The 23862-nt window shown below is 33.3% G+C and overlaps 2 protein-coding genes across 4 annotated transcripts; one reads left to right on the forward strand and one right to left on the reverse strand.

Annotated features, from left to right (window-relative positions):
* Positions 1 to 2529: 2529 nt before the first annotated feature.
* On the reverse strand, positions 2530 to 5575 carry LOC124822540 (Ribosomal L5P family protein). The gene is made up of 3 exons (XM_047294555.2): positions 5186 to 5575; positions 4359 to 4559; positions 2530 to 3079 (listed from the first exon to the last, which is right to left on the reverse strand). Exons 1-3 carry the CDS (start codon positions 5447 to 5449, stop codon positions 2735 to 2737), a joined length of 810 nt encoding a protein of 269 aa, XP_047150511.1. The 5' UTR covers positions 5450 to 5575; the 3' UTR covers positions 2530 to 2734.
* Positions 5576 to 15675: 10100 nt separating this feature from the next.
* On the forward strand, positions 15676 to 23087 carry LOC124822539 (chorismate synthase). 3 transcript variants are annotated; one of them, XM_047294553.2, is made up of 11 exons: positions 15676 to 16596; positions 16700 to 16798; positions 16955 to 17151; positions 17341 to 17534; positions 17725 to 17830; positions 17980 to 18290; positions 19531 to 19561; positions 19706 to 19920; positions 20150 to 20231; positions 20347 to 21909; positions 22545 to 23087. In XM_047294553.2, the coding sequence occupies exons 1-11, from the start codon at positions 16526 to 16528 to the stop codon at positions 22694 to 22696; spliced, it is 3021 nt and encodes a 1006-aa protein (XP_047150509.1). In that variant the 5' UTR covers positions 15676 to 16525; the 3' UTR covers positions 22697 to 23087. The 3 variants fall into 3 exon arrangements, with proteins under 3 accessions (XP_047150509.1, XP_047150507.1, XP_047150508.1); XM_047294551.2 differs by having other exon boundaries at positions 19531 to 19920; XM_047294552.2 differs by having other exon boundaries at positions 19531 to 19920; positions 20153 to 20231.
* Positions 23088 to 23862: the final 775 nt, after the last annotated feature.

A 23862-nucleotide genomic window follows, 5' to 3' on the forward strand; every position in this document is an offset into this window, starting at 1 on the left:
TGAGCAAAGACAAAGTGGAAAGAAGGTTGAAGCTTGGATATCACCTTCTTGGGCGTTGGTGGAGTTGGGCACGTAAGTTCACATTTGTCTTTGTTTTGGTTTAAAATGATGGATGGATTTGGGGATGTAGGGTTTTGTTGAAGGGTTCTGGTTTCGAACTTGAGTTTCTTTGTTAATCACTTTTGAAGGGAAATGAAAGGTGATAGAGGAGGTTGCACACCAAGGAGCATAGGTTCTGGAATGTCCCAAAGTTGTGGATCATCTCACTTAGCTTCAAAAAACTGTGGTTGTGGGGAAAGATTGTTGTTGTTGAAGGCAACTACATTGAAGAACAAATGGAGACTATTTTATAGATGTAGAAATTGGGCAGTAAGTGAGAATAAAAGCTTTATTTATTGTGTTGAATATTGCATTGCTGATTTATAATTTTCATTTGCAGAGTAATTCAAGCTGTAACTTCTTTCAATGGGTTGATGAAGGAGATTTCGAAATGGAAGGAAGCTTACAAAGGAAGAGTGAAGAAGTTGAAGTGTGTATTGAAAATGTTGTGTTGGATCTAAGGAAGAAGAAGGACAAGTTGAAGAAGAAATTAGAGGAAGAGAGAAAAAATTTCAAAATGATGTTGGTGTTTTTTGTATTGTCATGGGCATTAACTGCCATGTTTTGTATTCTGTTTGTGTTGAAGGTTAATTGTAATTAGATAGGTTGTGATGTGGATGTACAAGGAAGTTTTAAATTGAATAAACTGTGGAAGTTCAGTTCAATTGTGCCTTGATGGTTGTGTTATGTGCATTTGTGTTATATACTTTGGAAATATTAACAGCTGTGTTTAAAATCACCAAATTCTGCAAGTTATCAGAAAAAGTGTTTAAAATTTGGGGGTTTAAATGTCAATTTTGCAGAAACGAGTTTGGAATGTTAATGTGATGATTTTAGCAACTTTGTTTGACCAAATTTGACATGTACTAACTGCCAGCAGAGGCTAAAAGCTTCGAGATGAAAATATCAGTGTATGAGTTGGTCTTTAGCACCAAAAGTAAGTGGTCCCAGCATAAGTAAAACCAGACAGCAGCTTAAAGAATTACAACATAAGTAAAAGCAAAGCAATGTGGTCCATATTCCCCTCTTCCTCTTCCTCTTCCACCATTTCTCCCTCAACATTCCCCTCTTTCTCTTCGTCATCTACTACCAGGTCTTGTACTTCAACATTTCCCTCCACCCCACCAATATCTTCTTCATCCATAACAACCTCTTCCTCCATCTGCTGTACTCTTACTTCCTCTGCCTCCTCACCAAATGTAACAAAACTAATTTCCTCTGCCTGACTGGGTTGGCCATGTTGAACATAGATTTCAACTTCCTCCTTATTTGCCTCTGCATAGTTAGCCAACAAAATGGCTTCTCTGTCATCTGTTAGTGGTCTGAGGTTGTTCATTGCCTTTTGTTTGGAACCCTTCCACCAAAGTTTGAACTCTCCAGAGTACTTGAATTCTCTAACAAATCCCACTGCTTCAAAGTATGACCACATGTCGGGATCGATTCCCCTAATAACATGTATCTCTCCTCCCACGTATTGTAGACCCTTGTTCTTCATGAACTTCCCCATATGATACAAACACACATCAAAAACCATTTTTCCTACAAGGTCAAATGAAAACTTCCCACATTAGACTCACAATGCACAGCGGAATGCCCATTACACACACAATTGCTTTTTTTGTTCAACGAATCACAGAGAAAACAAGTTCAACTTAAACTAAAAAATTACCTTGCTCAACGAACCACCTCAACGAACGACAAAGAAATCCCTTTCTTTCACCAAGCAAACTCAATGAACCACGAAGATGCACGCGCAGATGAACCACGAACCAAACCCAAACAAAGAACACCAACACCAACACCAATTGTAACTGATTTTGAGTACCAATTTCATTCCAAATTAAAGAGGAATCACTTCCATCCCCAGATGACTTAACACGTCAGCAAAAAACCAATTACACGTGCAAAGAGACGTTAGACACATCAGCATATTTTTCACGGTGTTAGTTTTGAAGGACTAAACCCAAAGTTTCGAAAAGTATGAGGACTAAAGTGTACCTTACTTTGGAAGAGGGACGAAAACCAGAAATGGCCAATAGTTTAGGGACTAAAAACATATTTAACCCATGTTTTGATTCCATAAACACCCGTTAATCTCTAATGTTCAATCAATGTGTCTGACCAGGCTTAAAATAATTATTAAATTCAATATTTTATATCTTTGTTTTAATTAATATTGCATGAAGTTTATACTTTTAAAGACAACTGTGCGTTTAAAATTAATCAATAAGTGAGATTACCATTTTCAATCCATTTTTGAATTTCACTGTTCTCTTTCCAACTAATAGCAAATTCTATTAAGTTAAGTTAGTTATATTAACAATATAAAAATCTTACAGTTGTACATAGTAAAGTTTTTAACTTAATAATTAATAGAAAATTCAGAGAAGTATTCTTGTCTCTATGGACAAGTTTAGGACCATTGCTAAATAATCAGTAAACAAATGGATAAGCATTAGAAAGAAGAATCTGCATGATCACAAGCTTTCAGAGACATTAGTTTAAAGCATGAAAATCCTTCATACAGAAAGAATCAGTAACTTATTAACATTACATCTGAATGAAACAAGGAATACAACACAGTCTCTTCTGGTTCCCAACCTCACTTTAGTCCTATGATTTTGCATCAAAACTGTCACTTCCTTCCTCTTCCACCCCTTTTTGAATCAAAATGATGAGACTTAAGCTTCTTTTTCCGTCCGGCCGCCGCGACAGAACCACTTCCCTCTCTGAAGGGCATACCCATAAGAGCCAATAATCTTTGAGCTTCTTTATCAGTGTTAGCCGTTGTGTTGATGCAGATGTCCATTCCCCTAGGCTTGCCAACAACATCAGCTCTGATCTCTGGGAACACACCCTGGTCCTTTACGCCAATGCTGTAATTTCCATGCCCATCAAAGCTGTTGGAGTTCACACCTTGGAAATCTCTTGTTCTGGGAAGTCCCAAGTTGATGACTCGGTCTAGGAATGAGTACATAATCTGTCAAAAATCAAATTTCAGTTATGTAAAAACACAGGAGGACTGATATCAGAACTAGGATTTGGTATTCAATGGAGAAATGTAAGGTAAGTTAAACACATAACAAATTTGCATATATTGCATGACATTAGAAACCATTGCATGTTTTGAATCTAAGATGTGAATTTTGGGTTGTAAAATATGTTTTCAAACAGTAGATAGTTCATTCAGCCAATTCTGGATCAGAACACTTTTTCTTGAAGTGAAGTGACAATGAAAACTAAACAATAACTATTAGTGTAGCTATCCGAAATTAAACAACTTTTTTGACCATCATAAACACAAACATCCAAAACAAATAAAAGGCCAAATTTTACTTTAACTTACGGATTCTAAAGAAACAAGTTCAAGATATCTGAGAGTAATGATACCTTCTGTTCTTATAGGTGGAGAATAATGTTCTCTAGGTAAACATTTTCTGTTACAAGATAATCTCTAATTGATGGGGAGCATATTATGTCGACAAAGAACATTGCCAATTTGCAAAACGAAAGCATATATTCCTAACCTAAATAGCTACAATGTTCTGGTTTACCTTTTACTGTCGAGTATGAATCCACACTTTTTCCATGGATTATTTAACTTCTCAAGTTCTTACGTTGGCCACCAATTGATTACCACTGTTCAGAACTGCTACTAACTTCCCACACCAAACGAATATAGCAAATAAATTAAATTCTTTCATAATTATATAATTCACCATTAAACTATATTCCAATTTCCAAACTTTACTATATTCCTACTTCTGCTAAGGGAAGTCAAAAGGCATATACAATCCCTAGCGGCAGATAAGGACAAGTTAAACAGCATCACATTTATCAGTATGGAATCCGCACATTTGCCAAAGATTATTTTAATTTCTCAGGTTCTATTGTTGGTCATGCATCCATTACCAATGTTCAGAACTGATATCAAGGGATGTTAAAAAGCTTACACAAGATCCTTAGCAGCAGATAATGGACAAATAAAAAAGTTGTAGAACACATTTCAGAATAAATTTCCAGCCGTATATCAGCACCAGTCAAGGTTCCTTATACCATGACATTTAATTGTATCAGCACTGTAGTAGCTCAGTATCAGAAGCCAATAAAATCATGATACGAAAGTTGATCTAAATGAAATCTACACTAGGAAAACATCTAGAGTCGTGGTAAAACGAGTCAACAAATTCATTAAAGCATCACATGTCAATCAACTGTATTCATAAGACAATATAAAACGAATGCTACAGCATGCTCACGTTTCCTCTTAGTGTCACAGCAATCCCAAGCGGTTGACCTTCCCTGATCTTAAATGTGGCAAGAGAAGCCCTAGCCCGAGTCTTCACAGGTCTCTGCCCAGTGATCATTGCTAGATCACTTATTGCCGCGTCCAAACCCTTGGAATTTTGTGCAGCGTCTCCAATACCACAGTTAACCACAATCTTCTCAATTTTAGGCACCTGAAATGAAGATAAAACCCAACATTGCAAAAATTGAAGGAAAACCAAATGATCATGCCCCCTTTTCATCTTTCACACTATATTACATTGAAACTTATGGTATACTCGGGAGAGAAAATAGTATAAAGAAAAAACGGCAGATAAAGATAAATTCTCTTACATTTGGTTAAGGAGAAAATGAACACCTTTTCTAAACAAAAGTTCAATTCTTTCTTCCCTACCATTTTCTCTAAAATTCAAAATTTCTCTCCTCCCTAGTCTTCTTTCCACACCAAACACACCATTAGTCCCCCTTACCCCTAATCAACCCCCAAAGAAAACTGAAATTTCACCATGAAATCACATGAACCTAAAACAACATAACATGCCTAACTTTAATTTCCCCACTGTGTGAGACCAAAGTTGCAAATCCTATCAACCCTAAATCGTGAAAAAAAAAAAAAAACTTCAAAGTAGCCCCCCATAAATCCAAAGCAGCTTAATACACGCCCATCACATTTGTCCCACCACAAGATACCAAACCCGCAGAATCCCATCTACCCAAACCAAAAAAGATTCACACTTTTACTGTCAAACAATCTTAACAATACGCCCATTAACCAAGGGTAACAAAAACTTTGCAAAACCTGGTGCTTGTTGGTGTAAGAGAACTCTTCTACGAGCAAGGGAACTATTTTCTCAGTGTATGCTGTTTTGAGCCTATTGGTCTTCTCTGCGTCGGATTTCTCCACCAACACAACCCCAGAATCAGAGGCCCTCACAGGCACCACCACATTCCCATGTCTTTTTACATGAGGGAACACTGAAGTGGAAGAAGATAATGGAAATGCACGAAATTGAGCGAAAAATGAGGACCCGGATGAGTGTAGAAGCGAAGGAGCCGTCGCCATGGTGGTTATTCAGTGCTCACACTCTAAGCTGATTATGGATGGATAGCGTGGAAGGGGTTTAGAGGGCAGTGTTGAAAAATGCCCCTTGTGTTGAATCCTATTTACGAAGATCAACAACGTGGGATGAGAGAAAATCTTGGCCAACCAACGCCTATGCAAGGAATTTGTGTTTTTTATGAGTGTAAGGTGTGGGGGAAAAAAATGCAAGAAACCAAGAATGGATAAGGAGTCGAAAACTAAACAAACCGTGAATGTCCGTTTTACCATTTTTCAGAAACAGTACATTGTATTGGTTATCTAATTTTTTTTTCCTACCTAGAATTGATTTCTTAGAAAATAAAACTATCATTTTTTTAATAGGATAGTTTAAAATGAATTGAAATTATAATAATTTATGAGATTTGTTTATCTATAACAAAAATCAGAGAACTTGAATTTTTTTTTTAAATATACGTCTTTTATCTTTTTATTTAGGCCATGTGTACTGCCCTTTAAAAAATAATTTAGCAATGTATTTTAAATTTTCTTTAAATCATAAAATTACTTATCTAAACACAAAATATTTATTTGTGGATATTTATGACTTATATGATGTTAAACTAACTTATATTTAGTTGTACCATATGGACCGAACGATCCTATAGGATAGACAGTTATGAGACGACCCAAAGGCAAGACATTAGGGATACGATAGTTCAAATCAAATGGACATCAGTGATATTGGACGACCTTATTTGAAAACTGGTTAAGAGTAATGGGCTAAGATTGGACCGAGATTAATGTTTCAAAAATGATACTTCATTATTTTATTTCAAAAATATCAAAAGTATAAACACAATTTTCTAATAAGAAGTTTTATTATCCAAAGTTTTATCTATCTAAAACTCCCTTCTCTAAAATTTTTTATGTCTTTTCTTTAGAAATTCTAACTCCCTACTCATCTAATGAAAGATTAGAGACTACTTGAGGGATCCTTGAGGCGAGATTTTCATTTCTAGCCGATTAATTTCGGCTATAAAGAGAAAATAGAGATATTGAAGTAATAGGAGGAATTTTAGAGTTCTTAGAACTATCAGAGCATCAACTAGGTAAGGAAAACTAGTTTATTTGATTTGGATTGGTAGACATGTTATATTTGATGTTTATATGATGATGAGATGATTGATTTATGAAATTTAATTGAATTGTGAAATTTGGTATTGTTGAGTTGCTTGAAAGAGTAGTGTGTTGAATTAAAAACTTATGAATGTTGGTATGTAATTGGTTTACTGATGTGAAAGTTGTTTGTTGATGAATTTAGGATTGTAGATTTGGTAAATCTGAGTTGAACCCATGGTGAGCCAAGTTGGTTAGTTAATTTAATTATTTATTATTTTGTGTTTCAATATTATTAGTTAACATTTTTTATTGTATTGTAAATGAGAATAAATAAAAAGATGTTTTAAGACAACAAAATATTATAAATTTATCCATTCAAGACTTTAATATTTTAAATGGATAAATGACAAAAAAATTATGAATATTATAAACTTATTTATTCACCTTTTGGGTTTGTTTTTGGATTATATTTGAGTTGTATGTTAATTTTTTTTATTTTGAATTGTCTTTGGAGTTTAAGATCATTTTAGAATGAAATTATTTAAATTTGAATTACAAAAAAGTTGTAACTTTGTTTTGGATTTAGAAAAAACTTGTAATTAAGTAAGCTAGTGAGCCAACCTGTTTAACCCACCTACTTGTGATACGCCGGGCCAGGTACAATTTTTTTTGGCTCGCTAATAAATTAGTTGGGTTGGGTTGGCTCACGAGCGGCCAACCCGTGATGGGTCGGGTCGGGTTGAGCCGGGTGACCTGTTTTGACAACATTAATTTTTGCTAAAATCTAGTACTTAGCGCTGGTGGCATGCGTATGATGATAAACGTATGGTGGTGAGCATATGGTAATGAGTGTTTAGTAGTGAGCATCCAATGGTAAGCGTCTGGTGGAGAGCATCTCGAGGTGAGCGTCTGGTGGTAAAGGTTTGGTGGAGAGCGTGTATGGTGATATTGGGTTGTCTGAGAATAACTAAGTTTTCCTATACCTCTTGTAATGTGTACAATGAACGTCTTGTGTGAATTGGTTTACGATGAATATGTTTTTATAATTATTGATGCTTTTGGAATAGTATAAATATATTGTGAGATTGAAAGATATGTGTTGTGAGAAGAATCTCAACGAGAGATTCTATATTCAAGTAAGTTGTAGTGAATGATTGATAGTGAGACTTTAGAGAGAAGGTATCCTGATATTCTACCAATCATTCAACTCTTGAATAGAGGAATACGATGGCAGAGAGAACGATAAAAGATTTCTACCCTAGCCCTTTGGGCTGTAGGAGTGGAAGATTAACATCATGGATAGTAGGTCAAGTTACCCTTGTTTATAACTCTATAGAGTATAAAACTATCATGGGTGCACACCTTCACTGAAGTCTATGTCAGCATCGTATCCGGATAATTGAGTCTAGCGGTCATTTGTCATATGATTATATGTTTATGGAATGTTGTAAATTGTTGATTTACATTTTATATATTAAGTTATGATATGTTGATTCCTTTATATACTAGCTTACTCTGCTTGCTTGGTTTTTGTTCTCTCTATGTTTTGCTTAAATCTTTGGCAATGATCATCATTTTGTGTGAGTAAAGAATGTTATAGGTGATAACCTACCATTGATGGAGCATGAGGATACCGTTAAGTGATACGTGGAGTGTAGTGTAGTGTGTGTGTATATAAATAGATAGATAGATAGATAAATGTGGATATACACATGGATGTTTTGTATAACCATTTAACTCTTGAGATACTCAGTCTTTAGGAGGTTTTTATTGATATAATTATTATTTTGGATAACTGTAATGGTAAATTACATGTTTTCTTATCCATATGCTATGTAATATCAAAACATATGATATTTTGTTTAGTAGATTACTCTTTTAAATGAGATGTTACATAAAAACATAATAATGTTAATAAATAATAGAAATACAAAATCAAATATAATAAAAAATACATTTTTTTTCATTATCATTTCTCGTCTCCTATTTTCACATGTTTTTTTTTTCCAAAAACAAACACTCATTTATCATATGTTCTCTTTCATTTTTTAAGAAAAAAAATCTGAGTCTGATTTCAGTGAAATATTAGTTCAATAATTAACAATATTTTTTATCTCATGAGCATTTTGTATGTTTATTTTTTATGAATATAGAAGAAAAAATATTGTATTATGTAGTTTTTATAACCGATTTTTAATTGTGACTTTATTATCATTTATTTTTATTTTAGTATTTATGTCTCTCAATCTTTGATTAGATTATGATAAATTATTTTTTAATCTTAAACCTTTATTTTTTAAATAGGTATATTGATGTAGAATAAAATAATATATTATTTTTTGAAATTAATAAAAGGGAAACTAACCGTGAAAATGAAAACAAAACAAATTCAACTTCTTCACATATTTTGAAGAATAATACTAATGATCAAATTGTTGAATTACAAGAATTCTTTCTTAAGGTTCAACTAATTACAAACGAAGAATTTCATATTAATTCTTGGAAACATGATATAGAAAAACGTCTTCAAACATGAGTATATCTAATTATGTGTAATTTCTTTTATAGTTATCATTATACTAAATTATGTATTCGTTTTTGTTGTATATTGTTAATAATTAAATATATAAAATTTTAAGAATATTATTTTGGCTATCCCAAAAATATTGGTTAAGATCTAACCATCAATATACTTATTTTTAGGTGTTATAAGAATACACAATAATTATTTGTGAAATTATTAGAAAAGTGTGCTTAACCCTATTTAGCCCAAGGTATGTTTAAATCAACTCGGTTCGAGGCAAGCCCAATGTAAGACCCTTGAAATTTGTTGTAATTAAGATACTAGATATTTTTGAAATAAAAAATAATTTTATGTATAAATGCTACAGTAAAATACGTATAGTGCTACAGTAAAATATGTACAGTGCTACAGTAAAAATACCTCGTGAATCATGTGTTGCTACAGTACTGTTACAAGAAAAATGTAGTACAAGCTACAGTACCACTATAGTGAATAGTAGTACAGCTACAGTACTGCTACAGTAATTGTAGTACAGCTACAGTACTGCTACAGTACTGCTACAGTAACCCCTAACTTCAACTATAAAAAGGGGTGAGAAATGAAGTTTTAGGGGAGGAGAGTGAAATTGAGTAAGACTTTTGTCAAAAATAAGGAGATATTAGGAATAGAATATGAGTTGTAGAGAAGGTAGCGAGAGCTTTTGAAGAAGTGCTCTTCATTCAGAAAGGAGCGAGAATCAGGTAAGGGAAGCCACTCTTGAATCTTGAGTATACAATACTTTGCTTTTGTCTAATCCTAAATCTTGAATATGGAGTATTTTGTTTCTGGATGGTCTTGAATTTTGAATGAGATCATGCTTCTGTGATGAGACCCAAGTTTGATGGTTGTAAAACGTGATGTTGATTCTGTTATGCTAATTGTACGTTATTATTACTTAGAACATTTAGTTATTTCTTTTGCAATTTTGGAAGGACGAGAAGTTGTCTAACCGGCTCTGCTAGATTCAACTTCTTGTTTCCCCAAAAATTTTATTGTTTTATCTCTTTTTTTTATTGCATCTTTCTGGAAGGATGGGAAGTTGTCTAACCGGCCCTGCCAGATTCAACTTCTCGTTTCCCCTGAATTTTTATATTAAGATTATTTTGATGGTAGGGGAGCTAATCCTTTCTTACATATGATATTTATACATATTATGATCATGAATATGAATTATGAACATGTTAAAATTTTGGTAATGGTAGTTATCTATTCACTTGTGTAAATTTAGTTTTCATGATTATAATTTTTCTTATTTTCGAGTTACTGTGGTAAAACATTCCTTTTAATTGTTTTTACCGTTGGATTTAGCTAAAATTTTAATATATGAATCCTAAGATCTATTTCTTCACTTTGACCGTTCGGATCATTAATTAAGAGTCTGTACTTGGAGAAATAAGTTTTGCATGTTTGAGTAAATTAATTACCCCTGTTATTGTGTTACTGAGTCCTCTCGGTAAAATATAGATTCTGTTCTATTTGACCGTTAGATCAACCTGAAAATTTGATATATGATTCATAAGATATATTACTATAATTTGACCGTTCGGATTTGTAATTAGAAGTCTATGTGTTGAGAAATAAATTTTGAAATTTTGAAAAGTATGATGAACACTATATTTTTGTTCTTAAGTTATCATGGTAAAAACTTCATATATATTTCATTTACCATTACATTGAGCCCAAACTTTAATATGTAGTTCCTAAGATATGTTGATGTATTTTGGCTGATCTATGACCTTTGATTGGTGAAAATATGTTGAGTTATACTCGTTATGGGAAAAATGAGTTTATAATATGAAGTATGATATCTGGCAATATGTTTAATTTATTGACACCAAAACGGGTTATTGTCAATTTATGATTAAAGAATGAACATGATTGAGTTAGGTGGATAAGAGGGTATGAATTGTTGATTTTATGAAATGTTGGAGTGGATATAATAAATCATTACTTATGAAATGATGTTTACTACTGGGAGTAGTATGTTCGGTTTATACCATGAGAGCTTGATATGAGCAAAGTAACACCCGAGGTTTATGAAAGCAGGCAGAAAGTGGTCTGACCATAAGGCTTTGACATAAACATATGATTCGTAAGTTTTATAGAAGCAGGTAGAGACAGGTCTGACCATAAGGCTTCAGAAAGTAAGACATAGTATACAGGTAAGGCTTAAGGAAGCAGGCAGAGAACGGTCTGACCATAAGGCTTCGTGAGTAAGCATGGTATACTTGTAAGGTTTATGAAAACGAGAAAGATGATTTTGAAGAAGTTAAGAAAAAAAATGAATTAATGACATCTGGATAATGGTATTTATAAATTGCAGAAATACATGATTGAAACATTTATATTATAAGTAAGTTTAATGATTGTATGATATGGTTGGCTTACCCTTATTTGTTTGTGCTATGATCATATAACTCATGTTATATGTGAGCAGATAATGTTGCAGATGCGGTTGAAAAAGCTTAGAGATGATGAGAGAGATGCGGGGAAAAACTCTCAGGGATTTTTGTAAAAAGAATAAATTTGCATTGGAAAAATATGTTGTGTAAGACTTATAAGTTTAATTTCGAATTTATGTTAAGTGGTGAAGACTATATTGTTTAAAGTTTGTAAATTTGGAATGTACTTTGGAAGAATTGAAATAAAGTTTGATTGCTTATATCTGATATCAAATTAATTTAGTCTTTACTACCAGTAATACCCTTTAAATTATTTGGGTGTTACACCCAACCTAACTATACACAACTTGATATGGATCTATCATTACTCGATACTACATGGATTTGAATCAACTCGACTTGGCCTAACACAATATTGACTTGCCTTAGTCCAAAGTGGATTTGACTCGACTTTGGTTGAGTTTTGCTTTAAATAATTGAATAAAAGGTGAGCATAACTCAATTGAGCATGAGGTGTGTTCAAATAAACTTGGTTGGAAGTAGGTTTCACTCAACCCAATCCAAAGTAAGTCCAATTTGACTTCCCCAACATGGGTCCAATATATGGATTTAGTCTAACTCAATTTAACATAGGCTAAGCTATACTTAGTCTCATGTGGATCCAACTTGACTGAGCCTGACATGGGTGCAATGTAGACTTTACTCTACTTGATTGAGCTTGAGTACACCTCACTCAACTCAATTTGAGGTGTGTTCGATTTACCTCGATGTGAGGTGTGTCCGACCTACCTTAATTTGAGGTGCATTTGACTTACCTTAGTTTGAGGTGCACCTAACATGACTTGACTCAACATGGGTTCAATTTGACTCAACCTTAGTTTGACTAGGGTGATCTAGATCTAACCCAAACAATCTACTTGATTGGAGACCGACTTGAATAGACTAGCTTATAGATTGACCATGACTGGTTAAACTTTTTTTTTTTTAATTTTGTCTTTTGAACTTTTTCTTATATGTATTTTTTAATCCTGTGAATCTTTTTTATCTTGACCCAAGTGAATTATGATAAAGTCTTATAACTTCAACCAAATTCAAACGGGTTTTTGGCAAGAGAAAATGAAAAAATTAGAACTAAAAAAATATAAAAAAGAGGATAAAATTTAAATATAAATTAAATAAAAATACGTGACAATTGGATTAAAATATAATATTTTTGGTTTAAGAAAAATATAAATAAGTAATTACATGGTTAAATATATTTTAGTATGTTAACTTTAAAAGAAAATTGAAATTAGTTTTTCTTAAAAAATTTTGGGATTTTAAATGCATTTCTTAACTAATATTAAAACAAAAAATATGTTGTAAATAACTGAAATATTATTATCAAAGTATTTAAAATGTAAATAAGCTTAAAAATTGATTAAAATAATTAAATTAACGTATTTTTAAAGTTGAAAGCCTAAATTAAGATAAAATTTTAAAGATAGATAATTTTAATTTTAACTTAAAGTTATGGAACACAAAAAACTATTTAACCTTTACTTTTTTAATTAAATTATCAACAAAAAGGAACTTTAATGTGTAAAAATATTTTAACTGCCATAAACAAAAGAGATTATATTAAATAGATTATTTTTTTAAAATAAATTTACAGTCACAAAAATATTTTCATGCATTTTTCAAGCTACATTATGTACACGTCAACAAGAAAATTAAAGGATTGGAATACTTTTTCCCCAATCTATTTTATTTACTCACAATGAAACGTCACAACTTTCTTCTTGTTTTATTATTCTTGTTTCTCTTCCTTGTTTCTTTCTTATTTTCACCTTTTCCATTTTACCAACAATGAGTCAATAACTATGTGTTGTTTGCTTAGCACAAAATGAAAGCAAAAACCTTTCTTAAGCTAATAGCTTTTTTACCTTTCAAGTTATCGTCACTCTTATTTATTTTCTCCATTTAATTTACTTTTTTTCAATAATATATTTACGCATACATGGGAAAAAAATATTTCGCAAATACTCAAAGGTTTTAATTAAGAAATTTCTTGATAATTTTAAAATATAAAGTCAACAATAAAAAAATAGATTCTGAGTGTATAAAATGTTTTCCATTTCATTAATTTTATTATTATTATTATTTCGTAACAAGTTCCCTGAAAGGATTTGTTTGCTTCGATTTTACGTCGAGTGTTACAGTTTGATACTTTTTCTTAAAGGATTGCAGTTTGATATTTATAAAACATCACATTGTGCCATTTTTTTTTTTGAGTTTGTAATTTTGATCTCCAAATTTGTAACTTTCATTTATAAATACGCGACTTTAACATAAACTCATAAGTTTTATAACAAGGGTTATAATATAACAGTAAAAAAGTTACAAATTTTAGATAACAAAATAAAAACCATGAAATAAGTTTCGAATTTAGTGTTTTTTCTTATAATATTTAATTTTCATTCAAAAAATAAAGATTAAACACGTGACACATTCCTCAACGTGTAATATTTAATATTTAATTTTCTTATAATATTTAATATTAACCTCAATTACAAATAAATTAAATTGAAAAGTTTTACTAGTGCAAAACTTTTTATATTGGGTTTCTTTGTTGGTTTTGGAATCAATATAAATCAGTTGACATAGAAAGTTCACATTCTATGTCGGTTGTGTTATAACCGACATAAAAATGTGATTTTATGTTTTCTTGTTTTTATTCAACTGCTTTTGGATCTTTTTGGATCTTTGTAAATAACTCACAAAGATAATTTTAAAAGGGTGGGAGAAGTACATCTTTTTACTAGGCGAGGGCTTGGAGGAAAAAGTTCTTAATGAGTTTGCGGTACGACTCCACTATGTTGAAATAAACGTAAACGTTGGAGCTACCAGTGAACTTGGTGGATGGCATGAAGGTGTCATTAAAGACGTTGAGCTTATGTACCTTGTTGTTATCGAGGAGTATAGGGAAAGAGACACCGTCGAGCAGCGTGACAACACTTGGATCGAAGGAGATGAAGGGGACAAGCGACATGTTGCTGCAGATGACGTGGAATTGTGGTGGTGGATTTTGAAAACCTAAAATATTGATTAGGAGAGAATATAAAGAATGACGAAAATCCTAAATAAGAGAAAAATAAGGAGGAGATGAGGGTGTAGTGAAATGTAATATAGCAAGGAAGAGACAAGAGTACAAAAAGAAAGATAATTGGGTTGTTAAGTGAATTTAGAAAACAAATATTAAACTCCTATTAAAAAAATACACAACTTTAACATAAAAAATAGTAATTAAAAAAACCAAAGTCATACTTAAAATTACATCTTATTTTTTAAAATTATCATTCGAAACACAACTATACTCATTTACATTTTTTTTAAAGTTTCCTAAATCAATCATTTTTAAATAAAATTATTCCCTTTTGTATGGGCATTACTGTTTTACATGCAGTATTTTTAAAAACTAAAAAAACTAACATAATCCAGCTTATGATTATGTTATTCACAAGTATCAAATAAAACTAAAAATTAATTTACATTTATAATTATGCACTTTAGTAATTTTTCTTACTCATACAACAAAATCATAATTTGAACTTATTATAAAATTTTTAGATTTCGAACTAAAGTTACCATTTTAAATTACATTTCTCATTTCACACGGTTTAGAAATAAAAAGTAGAAGAAAAGGAGAAATACATCATTAATTAAAGTTTTCTACCAACAAAAAATAAAATAAAATAATACATTAGCAAATACAATAGGTACAATTTTCATTTCATCTGCTTACATTAGTTATTTATAGTTATTCAAAGAAAATAACACAGACGAGTTATCCAGTTAAAAAAGGTAAAATCTGGAATAAATCCTAATCTAAATACAAATATTCAAAAAAGATGAATTAAATTAAAAGGTATTGTATCATAACTATCATGAAAAGAATAAGAAAATTTTCATAAATGTACTAATATGTGATAATGATGAAAAATTCCTTTAAACCGCGAACACTATTTACTTGTATATACGTATAATTTATTAGAAAGTAGTAATAATTAAATGATGTTTTTGAAGGGAGATTAAGGCACTAATTATAATTATTACTAATTTGTTTATCATCGTAGAAAAAAAAAAGCATTCCTATCCCAATGCCTGGCGTAGATAATTATAACACCATAATAGTAACGATTTTCTCTCTCTCACTTCAAATCTCTTTCTCTTCTCGCTCACTCCCTCTTCCTCCTTTGCGATCCATCACTGCCATAACTCACCGAGATTTCGATTCCACGCTCTTTCGGTGATCGATTTTCTCCATAACCCTCGATCCACGCAGGTCCTCTGTAAAAATTCAAAACCCTAGTTTTTTCTCTTCATTTCTTTTTCTTAGTTTCACGGCGGAGCTTTAGATTAGGTCCAAACCCTTCAATGGTTACGGTCCCTTTCGTTTTCTCTTGGAGCCAATTTTCTTTGGTATTCCACAAATTTTGAATTTAATTTCTTTCAACAATGAATCTGCGTTATGATTTTTGGGTGATGAACTGTATATATATTTCTCACGAAATTCATTGAAGAGGAGAGTGGTTTTCATCTTTCTAGGTGATGGGTATTGCGAATTTTTCACAAAGGAGGAAGCTTGGGAGGGTTTTGGATAGTGGGTCTTGTTGATTGAGTTGGATCAGTGGCTAGAATTTTGCCTGTGTATATTGGTTCCGAGTTCTTTGTTTTCTTGGCTTTGAAGATTTACACATCATAGATTGAATAAGTGGGCGATGGATAAGCGGGAATTCACCTCGTGCTTACGCTAGGATAATAATATTTGTGGGTTTTTACTTTTCTGTGTTTGGTATTAGGAGCAAAAGAGTTTTTGGTTATATGGGTGAGCTTGCGTTATGAATTGTGTAAGTGATGATGGCCATTGACTAGTGCTCTTTGTGGTTGATACTTTGCATTATAAATTGGTTGGAAATATTTCACTATTTTCACCAACTTTGCGGAGAGAAATTCTTAGGTAGAGAGAACAAAATGAGCTTTGAAAGTGAAAAGCAGAACTTGTTGGATCAGGCTACTGATCAATCTGATCAAGGATTGCCAAAGTAACCTTTCTTCTTTGATAATATTGTTGCTTGTTATACATGTTTTTCATCAAAATCAAAATAAGATATGTGTTGTAACACTAATCCTTGGGTGGTGGTTCAGGAAGATAAAAATTTCATACACGAGGGAATTTTTGTTATCGCTAAGTGGATTGGATATATGCAGAGAGTTTCCTAGTGGGTTTGATCGATCGCTTATAAGGTAAAGTTTTTTGTGCTGCATCATCTGTTTCTACTCGTGTGATGGAAGCAAGTCAATTAACTTGTACAGGAAAGCATCAATTTTCTTTTCGGTTATTGTGTTATGTCTTGCTTTTGTTCGTCATCTGTGTCCATTATCTGTTTATTTTGAAAACAGTGAACTTGAAGATGTTTCTCAAGATAGACAAAGAAGTTCAGGCGGTTTGTCAATGCATAGCTTTAGACGTAATGACTATGGTTCGTCCCCTCCCACCAGAGGGGATAGCTTTCCGCGGGGAGTCCATGGAAAATGGGAGACTCGATCTTCTGGACGGTCTGATAAAGACAGTGATTCTCAATCCGAATGGGATTCAGGTTTTTACACTTGATCAGCAAAGAATAATCCTGTTTTTTTAATGGAAGAATCTTTAATATGTACACGGTTAAACTGTTTGGATTGATGACTTTCTTGCCTATATCTAGGAGTCATTGATTGGTGTGTTGAAGTAGAAGTTTTTGTAAAAGGTTCTTTTGTTCTATTTCGTTATCGGTGTTTATTTGCAGATTCCGCAAAACGTTTTGGCAATCAGTCCCGTAGATCTTGGCAAGGTCCTGAGCATGATGGGCTTCTAGGTAGTGGTTCTTTTCCTCGGCCCTCTGGGTATACCCCTGGGTTGTCTGCTCCCAAACTTAAAGCTAATGACAACTACCAGCTAAATCGGTCTAGTGAGCCATATCATCCTCCACGTCCTTACAAGGTTAGTGGAAGTTGTTGTATGTCAGAAAACTGTATTCTGGCTACATTGCAATATTAATTACTTCCAACAACTCCTTACTCTAAAGTATGATTATCATTTTTGTGGAGATACCATGGATAATATTGAAATCATATTTTAATTTTATTAACTTCAATTCTTGATGTTATTTTTTGCTTTGGATGCTTTCCAGGCACCTCACTCACGTAGGGAGACTAATGACTCTTATAATGATGAAACATTTGGTTCTTCGGAGTATACAAGTGAGGACAGGGCTGAAGAGGAAAGAAAAAGAAGAGGTAACTGTTCTTTTCTAGAAGATATTGTGGTTTTCAGTATGTGTTCTCATTATTTATGTCCTTAGAAGTTCTGTTTTCCTTTGTTAGGGTCATTGTTAAGTTCATGCCTAGTGAATTATTTATTAAATGGATGACAACTTTTTTGCCAGCTTCTTTTGAACTGATGAGAAAGGAACAGCATAAAGCTTTCCAAGATAAGCATAAGTTGGACCCGGAGAAGAATAATGATGATTTTGACATAACTTCACTTGTTGAAGACGATGAGAAAATGCTAGTTAATAGGAGCAATGAGTCTGTGGAGCCTCATGTGACTCTAGCAGCTTTAAGCAATGATGAGAAATCTTCTTCCCTTTCACAGACTCTTTCAGCAGCTAGACCACTTGTACCTCCAGGATTTGCAAGTACAAAATTGGAACGTAATTTTGCTACCAAAACATCCCTTAGCACTCATTCAACAGAGGTAACTGGTTAACATTCTTTATTCATATTTTACTTTTGATCTTTTGTAGCCTAGCTATTCTTAGAAGCTGTAATTTCAAATGTTAAGCAAAAAGATTAATTTCTTGATTGTGGAATAAGGCATTCAACTTAATTTTACTCATAAACTTTAATTTTCGATATCTTTTTATTTTTTTTTAAATATTATCTCTTTGGGTAGGGATTTTTTTTGTTACTGTTAATAGTTATGATATGATAGAAAGTTGGTATTTCTTGTTTGAGAACTAAGTCCTTTCTTATGTGATGTTTTTAGATGGGAATCATAGACGCATTTTGGTATTTTAATCAACCATAACTGCTCTACTGGCACAAAACTGTTAGAATTCACTAAAGGACTTTATTATTTCAAAGTGATAGTTAGAGTGTGGTTATAAAAATGTCCTGACTGTCTGAAGAGTGACATTTGTCTAATAAACTTAAATAGTTTGCAAGTGAATGGTGGCTTTATTCAAGCCACTTGTTTCTTCCTTGCTGGGAGTTTCAAGCCACCAAAACTTAGATTCTGTCGTTGCAGCCATCCTTAATTTGATGTTACCTAGTTTGAATGTTGGTTTCATGTCTAATTATTAGTTAAAATACAAAACACTTTAAAGATTTCGGGATTTTTATAGAGCAATCTCCAATCAAGGAAGAGTGCATGATACTGTTCTGTAATTTGATATTCCCTGATAACATTGTAAGAGAGGATACAAGATACTAGATTGGGATACTCTGTTTAAAAGAACATTCTGCTGAAATTTTGTAATGTCCGAGTACCAAACTCCAATGTCAACATTCAAAATTTGTATAACCTGAAAGGTACATAAGTACAGTCTCTACCTTCATTGTTTAGGGCTCTGCCTCTTCCCTTCCTATTGGATGCTGAATCAATATGAAGGAGCATGTTGTAGAATTTTTTGCTGCATTTTTTCTTTCCTGCGGACATACTTCTCTCCTTAAAGACTGAAAGCCTAGAACTTGAGAACTCAGTTTAATATGAGAAGTTTAATTTCTCCCTACATTTTTACTTAGCTGATCTTTAAGATCATATAATGTTATTTATAAAACATGGCACGTGGACAGCAAATTATCTGTAGTTCTTTTGCTTGCTATATGTCACTTTATCACTAACAAATGAAGTGTGCTTTATTATAATATGTGCTATTATTCTTGACTCTTTTTTTAAAACATTTTTTCTTCTTCTTATTCTGATGCTTGCATAGGCTGGACAACCTGCACCTGGTGATACTGGAGGTAATCATGTATTCAGTATAAATTCTGACAATAGAGGAGAATTATCAACCAAGAAAATGGATAATGATCAACAGAATCTTCAAAGCACAAATCTAAATATTTCAACTAGCCATGTGAACGATAACATTTTAAATTTATCATCAGTTTTGGATAGTCCCGACGTTAAAATTGGAACGGGTGATCAATTGAGGAAGAGATCTGCTCTTTCAGAAGTCTTGGAAACATCTCAACTTAATGCTGAAGTAAAAGGAAAGGAGGATGTGGGAGTTCTCAATCCAGACAATTCAAATTCTATCTTATACAAGCTTTTTGGTAATACTTCAACAGTAGACAGTGAGAAATCTACTAGTATTATTGAGGTAATTGTGGAACTTACTGAATTTCCTTATAGAATGTCAAGGACACGTTAACTCAGAATATTTGTTCAACTATTTCTTGTGTCCTTTAGGTTATAAAAATAGATAAACCACAACTGGTGAATATTTGTGAAAAAGTGAATACTTAACTTGCTTGACTCAAAATATAGTTGTTTGGCTTCTACACTGCAATTTTACTTTGAGCTGATTAATTATGCTCTTGCTCTTATAGCAGCCTGATCATAAAGCTGATGTGACTTGGAGTCCACATGCCTTCCAATCTTCCAAGTTTGCTCATTGGTTTGTTGAAGAAGGTATACTGATATTAAAAAGTTCTTTAGTGGTTTTAATGCTATTATGCTTTTTAAGTTTGCACTTTGTTAGTCGATTTGAATTTATTTTGTTCATTCCCTCCTCACCTTACTGCAGAAAAAAATCCAGTGGATGACATGACACAGAGGCCAAATGACTTGCTCTCACTTATTGTTGGTGGTGAAAAGGGGGGTTTGCAGACTTCTAATGTAGAAACAACCGGTCTTGCATCTAACTTTTCTCTCCGAAATCCTGAACCAATTAGTGAGCATATGGCTTCAAATGCAGCACATACTACTATTGACAACTCTGCACAATTGTCCAAGAGTGATAAGCCTGAGGTTTCACCAGCAGTTCTTACCTGTGAAGATCTGGAACAGTCAATTTTATCACAAGTTAGTGAAAATGGATCGTCACATCAGCAGCCCATTCAGGACAAAGATCTTGATACAAAAACTGAGCAATCTATTTCAATTGATAATCATGCATCCCTACACCTCCTTTCTTTGTTACAGAAAGGAACCTCACACAATGATATGGAACTATCATCTATTCTAGATTCTACAGACAAGGTTCCGAATTCTGATGGATTCACTACCAGCAATGTTCTTGATAATCCTGGAGAAGAAAATGCTGAAGTTTCCAATTCATCGAAGACATTGACACTAGAAACACTTTTTGGGTCAGCTTTTATGAAGGAGCTTCAATCAGTTGGAGCACCCCTTTCTGTTCAAAGGGGTTCAGCTGGATCTGCAGGGCCTAATGTTTCAGAGCCTCTTCTGTTTCCTTTCCCTACCTCAGACAATGTTCACCCTCCCACCGGTGAACATACCCTGAATAGACGTGGAAGTGGTGTCCTGCCACCAGAACAAACACATCAACCCAAAACTAATAGATTTGATGAACAATGGTTGGGTTATTCTGATTCCCAGGGAGATGTTAATTCATCGTTGCTTCAGAGTGAATTTCCCAAAGCCAGTGGTTTCAAAGTGCCTCGTGATATTCACCTTCCAGAAGAAGATAACTTCATTACAGTTAGTGATCCTCTGCAAAACTTTTTATCTGCTGGAAATATAGTTAAAACAGATATGTCCCAAGACACAACAGTTGACATTACCAGAAAACTGGCAGCTCTGAATCCTGCATTTAGGGATGACCGACTTGTTATGAGAAATCATGAAGGCCCAGCATACCCTCATGGTGGTCCTTTTGATATGAGAGAACCTGGCATATCTTATCAGAATCTTAATGTCCAACGATCTCAACAGATCCACCCTCAGTTAAATCATGGTGGCTCAATGTTTAATCAACTGGATTCCCATCCTCCTCATATTAGTTCTTATATGAGGCTTCCAAATCCTGAGGGCATGATTCGTCATGACTCACCACCAAATCATCAATTTCCGGGAAATATGCTTCATCCTCCTTTCCATCAATCAAGCAGTGCACTACCGGGGTTTGATTCTCCCGTTCATTCTATGTTACAACAGATGCACATGCAAGGAAACCACCCCCTACCTCATCTATTACGTGGATTCCCAAGGGGTGGACCTGTGCCTTCTCATCCCAACAATCCGATGACTGGCTTCATGCAGGAACCAAACCCAATTCAAGGCCAAGGCTTCCCATTTAGTGGTCACCAGCAACCTTCTTTTGGTGGCCCTGGAATGCAATTACAAGGTAAAACATTTGATGTACTTACTTGCCTTTTGTATTATTACTGTGACTAACTTGAATGCATAAAAAACTGCACAGTTGTACTTACTATTGTGGATTTCAATGACCACAGTTGATTTTCATTATAGTTTCTTCTGCTTGCCCATGTTTCATTCACCTTGATGGGTATGTGACCCTGCCATGGGGTCAGCATAAACATTGCACACGTACATGCATGCATCCACACTTATAAGTGTGTACACGGAACAGACACAATGCACGTATTCACATACTTTTCTACTTGGTTCATATTATTGGTTTTGCTCTGGTCTGGTTTACACAGTTGCTTCTACTTTGTGAACAAAATGCCTATTCAAGCGATGTATGCTATGTTTGGAGTGGTAGTGTTAATGGTAACCTGATTCTGTTTCTATGTTCACGCTCAAAGCAACAAGTACTTCTGTTTTTTCATGGTGATGCCACAATTTTTGGTTGCTTACAACCAAGCCAAACGCACTATGGTGGAAGATATCATGCCTGATAGTGATTATTATTTTCTTGTTTTGCGACTGGTGTTGGGTCACATGACAAGTTTTAATCCATATTTTTTAGTCTCAATCTATTTTCAATTCCTGATATACTTTTGGCCATTTCATTAGCTCCTGATGTTGGTGGTGGAAGAAATCATCCAGAAGCACTTCAGAGGCTTTTTGAGATGGAGCTCAGGTCAAACCCAAAGTCAATCCATGCTTCAGGTCACAGCCAGGGGATGTATGGTCAAGAGCTAGACTTGGGTTTTGGGTATAGATAGTGTACTATCTATCCTTGTTGATGTGTATACTAGATTGTATTCACCTAATGTTGTGCCGATCTACCTCCTGCATGGAAGTTGGGTTTCATATGATGCTTTTCTTTGGAAAAAAATTAGCTATTCTGTAATTAATGAATTTTCAACAATTTGCATTTTACTGGGATTTCAATTTGCTGCCTTCCTTTTGCTAACATAATCAAAGTGCTTCCAACATTGGTTTTGGAACAAAGGCCAATGCTGTATTCAGGAGGAAGAAGGCTATTTCAAGTTTTGGGATAGTAATGGCTCGATAGATGGAAGGAAAATTGTTGGGCAGCAATGCAGTCGTGTCTGTTCTGTCTGGCTGTGTTTTTTTGTGGCATGAAGATATTTTATGATTCTTTCATATTTAGCTTAATGGTATGATACTATGAGGATAAGAGAACCCAAAAGTAAAGAAAGAAATTCGGGATATTGATGATTGATCCAAGAAAAAAATAATAGAAAAGGGAGATTAAACTGATAATTAGGAACTAACAATTTGAAAAATTGTTTCCTTGGATTCTTTTCTTCAGAACACTTTTGTTTGTTTGTTCCCTTCCCTCGAAGCTGAAAAAGGCTGTAACTTTTTAAAAAATGTAAATCTTTAGATATCAGTCATGTTTAATTCTTTGGCACAAAGCAAATGTCAGGAAAAAAGTTGGGAGTCTCGTTGTAAAATATGGTTTTGACTAATTATGACTTGTAACCCAATTTTTCAATTTATGAAAATGTTAATGACAATTATGTGTCATCCTTACGGATAAGTTGGAAATATTGTAGGTATTTAACTTATGCAATTCCTTACATTTTCAATTTCACGGTTTTAGGATCTTTGTTTACTTTTTCATTGTATATGTATCACATTTTCCATCCAAACACAATTTTGTTAAAAATGTGATAAACATACATATGGTTAGAATAATTATTAAATCTAAGTATATAAAGTCTTTAAGTAGGGAGTAATGTGCTGGGAACTACATCTAGCTGTATTTATTTCTGTCGCTAGGTGTTTAGCATATCATTGTATTATATTTCTAGAGAAAATCATAAAAGAAGTCTTTCAAACCCTCCATAATGTATTTTTTTTCTATTTCAAGCATATTATTGTATTATATTTCTTTACCTCATCAGGGTTCAAGATCTTC

Source organism: Vigna umbellata, chromosome 4 (genome assembly GCF_029865625.1).
Source record: "Vigna umbellata cultivar VRB3 chromosome 4, Vumbellata_1.0, whole genome shotgun sequence".
NCBI lineage: Eukaryota > Viridiplantae > Streptophyta > Magnoliopsida > Fabales > Fabaceae > Vigna > Vigna umbellata.

Excerpts from the sequence above, each read along its gene's own strand:
- LOC124822540 (XM_047294555.2), bottom strand. The coding sequence starts at position 5,449 with ATGGCGACGGCTCCTTCGCTTCTACACTCATCCGGGTCCTCATTTTTC. Across the intron at positions 4,560-5,185 it reads CTTACACCAACAAGCACCAG|GTGCCTAAAATTGAGAAGAT; the intron begins GTTTTGCAAAGT and ends TCTTCATTTCAG. Across the intron at positions 3,080-4,358 it reads CTGTGACACTAAGAGGAAAC|ATTATGTACTCATTCCTAGA; the intron begins GTGAGCATGCTG and ends GATTTTTGACAG.
- LOC124822539 (XM_047294551.2), top strand. The coding sequence starts at position 16,526 with ATGAGCTTTGAAAGTGAAAAGCAGAACTTGTTGGATCAGGCTACTGAT. Across the intron at positions 17,152-17,340 it reads TCAATCCGAATGGGATTCAG|ATTCCGCAAAACGTTTTGGC; the intron begins GTTTTTACACTT and ends GTTTATTTGCAG. Across the intron at positions 18,291-19,530 it reads TTAGCACTCATTCAACAGAG|GCTGGACAACCTGCACCTGG; the intron begins GTAACTGGTTAA and ends ATGCTTGCATAG.